This window comes from Vigna angularis, chromosome 8 (genome assembly GCF_016808095.1).
Source record: "Vigna angularis cultivar LongXiaoDou No.4 chromosome 8, ASM1680809v1, whole genome shotgun sequence".
NCBI classification, from domain to species: domain Eukaryota; kingdom Viridiplantae; phylum Streptophyta; class Magnoliopsida; order Fabales; family Fabaceae; genus Vigna; species Vigna angularis.
In genome coordinates this window covers 7,774,116-7,778,972 of record NC_068977.1, presented here as the reverse complement: position 1 = coordinate 7,778,972, position 4,857 = coordinate 7,774,116, and the positions used below count along the sequence as shown (strand labels likewise).

Genomic DNA, 4,857 nt, shown 5'->3' with positions numbered 1-4,857 from the left:
TTCGTCATCTCAGCTGGAGGCAAAGCTGGGTTCTTCTTCGTCATCTCAGTTGAAGGTTGGAGTTCGTCTTGTTGAGGAGGTAAGATGATACGTATTGTTTTGCTCTTCTGCTTGTGAATATAAGTATTGGGGATTTAGGGTTTGGGTGGACACGAAAGCTGATGAAGGGATTTCTTTGTTGTAGTGAAATGAAAACTGTTATTATTTTCCTTCTGATATATCATGATGGCAGGAAAATATAAAAAAGCATCAACTTGTCTTGCTGCAATGCAATAATCAGGTAAAAAATTGTTTGTGATAACTAATTTATTTTTGGAGAATTGATTTTAGCATCACAGATAAAGGAGATAAGACTAAAGTATTTTTATCTTCCAGTTCAATGAAATGAGTATTCCCTTTAGAATGAGTGCAGAGCAGCATCTCCAACCTCTTTCATGGATTGCGAATGGTGACAATCAAAATATAGTTTTACTTGAGGACTCAATCATGTTTCTACACAAGTGAGTTATAATGGGAAACTCCAACCTTTAATTGAGATGACGAAGAAGAATCCAACTTTCGTAATCTGATTTCAATCACCCACACACGTGTCAATCACTTAATCTCATTCCACAAATTAAACAAGTAATGTGGCAGATACTTAAGACGGAAGTTGGCAGAAGACGTGACCTCGCCGTTTGCTAGATCAACAAAAAGTTGATGTCGTCCATATTACATGTTTCAATACTATGAGAACTAAAAGCCATCAAAGTTTTGAGTATGGACTAAAACAAAAAACCGGTGATACTTAAGGAACGAAAATCATATTTAACCTTATTTTTTTTTATGTCTTTTATATTTTTAGAAAGTCTATTCTATACTTTTGCACTTATGTTTTTACCTTTTATACTTAGAAAATATACTATTGATACGTTTACATACATTTTAATAATTTTCTAAACCTATAAATACTTTTAACATTAGATTATATTCTAAACTTAATTATAGACTTAATATATTTATTATATATTTTTTCTTAAACTCTAAATCTCTTTTAATAAACACTCAAATTTACATCAACTCATGCCTAACCATAAGTTTAAAACTAGTTTTGTGGAGAAAAGTATACCGTATGAAAGACCATGCATGCCTTGCTCTCTCTTCCTACGGAATATCTCTCTTCCCATCTTTCCAAGGATGCTGAAAGCTCTTAGCCGAAAGTTTAAATTGCATGAGGATACTTTATTCAATTGCAAAACAATGTCCCCAAACTTCAGTGGAGCATACATGTATGCATTGTATGCACATGCTTTGACCAGGATCACAGGACCGGAATCAAATAAAACCTTTAACATATTTTAATTTAAATGAACTTCAAATATAATTTAATTTTATTTAAACAGTCACTCCCAATTTATTTCAACATTATTTCTATCAATCATATTTTATTTAAATTTAGTAACACTGATTACAAAGTTTTTCTTTTCAATAATAATTCATTTTTTATTTTGAAATAATTTAAACTAGTTATTTTTATTTAAAATGAATTTTATTTACAAAGATAAAATAAAATTGTAATTTTACAATTTCATCAATTGTTGTGTTTGGACCATAATTCTAAGAGATAAATTAGTTTTTTTATATAGAATATAAAATATTTTTCTGGTTGCTTTGCAAAAAAATATAAAAAAATTAATCTCTCTTTTGTCATCTATCTATTTTTTTTCTATCAGTATTTAGATAGTATCTATGAGGTAGAAATAAAGTTGTTATTTTCAAACTAATAATTATATACATTATTTTATTTTAATAAATATAACTAAAACATTTGAAAATGATTAAAATTCAAATAAAGAAACAAACAAATTTTAAATATATTTAGTCCTGCAACAGGTTAATTTTTTTTTTTATCTCGGTCTTCGTATAATTAATATTTTTTTTAAAATAGATTTTGATAAAACTATCTTTATTTTAAATCTTGATATTTTATTTAAATAATTGTAACTAACTATGTTCAGGTCCACTGCCCAATACACTTCCATTTTGTACGCCTTTTAACGACTCTAAACTAAATCAATTTATTAATCCTAATTACTTAACTACTCTTTCGTAATCATTTATCTTAATGCTTTTATTAATCGTTTCATTAAAACGGTTATCAAACATTAAGTTATCTTTTATATTAAAAATGAAAATATATCTCGTCTATAAATATAAAATACAAATAATATATTATCTTAAATAATATTTTTAATAGACTACACATTATCTTATATAATTCTTTTTAGTGAACTATTATATAAAATGGTGTTTTTAATAGACTATATATTATCTTAAATAATATATTTATATTTTAAATAATATTTTTAGTAAACAATTTATTATCTTATATAATCTTCTTAACATATTACCTATTATCTTAAATGATCTACTTATATCTTAAATAATCTTTAGAACAATTTTATAACGATTTCCTCTAAAGTTATAAATACCTATACAAAATATCAGCATTCAACGTCACAATTCAATCACTGGAAGGAGAACAAGGAAAAGAAGGAGAAAAGAGCAACATACATAGAGGCGATTTACTTCCAAGAACACATCTATGGCGAGAAGCGTGTTTCTCATGCTATTTGCAGTAGCCACCTTGCTTCAGGGCTCCATGGCACAGACCAGACACGTGGTGGGTGATTTCGCCGGCTGGACCATCCCTCCCAGGGGTGCTGCAACCTACATCGCTTGGGTTTCTGGAAAAACCTTCGTCGTAGGGGATACTCTCAGTATGTTAATCTCTTAAATCCATCAATTAATTGGTTTATTGTGTGTTATTATTAAGATTACAAATTTATGAATCAATGTAGGCTTCAACTCAATTTTTTTTATTGATGAATTTTGCAGTGTTTAACTTTACCAACGGCCATCACGACGTAGCCAAGGTGACGAAATCAGTTTATGACACATGCAACGGTGGGAATACCCTTTTCACCATTGCCTCCAGTCCAGCGATCGTGGCACTAAACGAGACAGGGGAACAATATTACATTTGCACCTTTGGATCACATTGTTCCCTTGGTCAGAAATTGACAATTAACGTTGTTAGTAGAGCTTCTGCCATTCCTTCTTCTGCCCCTCAACCTAGTACGAGTGGTTCTTCACCAACACCAAGCACTATGTTATCCCCAGCTCCAGGCCCATCCACTGGACCAGTTACTTTCACTGTTGGAGAGAGCTTAGGCTGGACTGTTCCCACTAACGGTGCTGCAGCTTACACATCTTGGGCATCTGGCAAGACTTTCAAGGCTGGAGACATACTAGGTAAGTCAACATGCATCATTAAATTAAACGTTTACACGATTTTAAGAGATTTATGGCTCATTTATAGTTGATCAAAGCTTGAAGCAAATAACTAACGATATCTTCTATTGTTTGTGTTTTGCAGTGTTCAACTACCGATCCAATACTCACAACGTAGAGGAAGTGAGAAAAGAGAATTTTGACTTTTGCAACTCAACCTCTCCTCTTGCCACTTACACCACAACACCTGTGAGAGTGACCTTGAACAGATCTGGTGCTCACTTCTTCATCTGTGGAGTTCTAGGGCACTGTCAAGGAGGTCAAAAACTCGCCATCAATGTCACCGACAACAATAGTAGTGCCACCTCGTCTTCCCCTGTCGCTACCCCTCCTCCAGCCGCCACCGCTCCTCCCCCCTCTTCTCCCTCAAGCTCTCTCATCCCTCTCCCACAGAACTCTGAAGCTGCATCTGTCGGACTTGTTGGAGGTTCTGCCACCCTTCTTTCACTTGTCTTGGCTTTCTTCTGTTAGAGATGTGAGATTGTAGTTAGGATTGTTTGGAACGGGTTATTCTTGTCGACTTTTATTGTATTTCATGAATTCACTTTAAATTATTTTTAGGGTGACAGTAAATTTAACTTCCCTTTGTATGTTACAATTTCTTTTTTCTTTAAAGAATATACGTTTATATACATAATTTTTTTACATTTTTTGAAACTATTTTTACTTATTTTTTATTTTCTTCTTTTTTTAAAAATTATAAAAGTTTATTTTTTTAAGACCATTTTACCTATTTCAAATGAATATTAATTTGTATTATAATAGCTTTACTCTTTTTCTTCTTTTCCTTTCTTGTTTTATCCGATAAAATATAAAATATTTTGTGGTTACTTTGTATAAAATATATATATTAAAAAGTTCTATCAAGGTTAAGGTAGTGTTTATAACGTAAAAATAAAGTTCTTATGTTCAAATTAAGAATTAAACAATACTATTATTCTTTTGGTAAATATAAATAAACAACACATTTGGAAATGAATAAAATAAAAAAAAAACGACAAATTTTAAATGTATTTAGTCCTTAAACTGGTTTATTATCTTATTTTGGTGTTCGTATAATTGTTTGTTTTTAAAAGATAAAATTACCTTTATTTTAAATCATGATATTTTGTTTTGATAATAGTAGTATATTTTTTTCTCTTTCTATCCTTTTTAAAATATATATTATTGTGAAAAGTGATTCCAAAATTTGAGATCTTTTATATATATTTATTGTATAATTTTACTCTTTCTAATAAATATTTATTGTCTATTACAATATAGGAAAAAAATATTAGAGAAATTACTTTTACTCATGTGTTTATTTTGTTGACAAAAGTAGCAATTGTTATTTGTTTTTAGGCATCTCACGCTTTAATTTTTTTTTACTATTACATGTCTCTCTAGAAAGTTATTTAAAATAATAATTTATTCTTTTATATTATATTTTTCACTAATCACCTCATCATTTAATACAAATATATTTTCTCATTGATAACAAAGTAATGAACGATTATAAAAGGAAAAAAATAGAGTATAGAAAAT

At 29.8% G+C, this 4,857-nt stretch overlaps 1 protein-coding gene across 1 annotated transcript; it reads left to right on the top strand.

Moving 5' to 3' along the window:
• The first annotated feature begins 2,584 nt into the window (after positions 1-2,584).
• LOC108344506 (uclacyanin 1) lies at positions 2,585-3,804 on the top strand. Its single transcript, XM_017582937.1, has 3 exons — positions 2,585-2,759; positions 2,878-3,294; positions 3,419-3,804. The coding sequence occupies exons 1-3, from the start codon at positions 2,585-2,587 to the stop codon at positions 3,802-3,804; spliced, it is 978 nt and encodes a 325-aa protein (XP_017438426.1).
• The last annotated feature ends 1,053 nt before the right edge of the window (positions 3,805-4,857 follow it).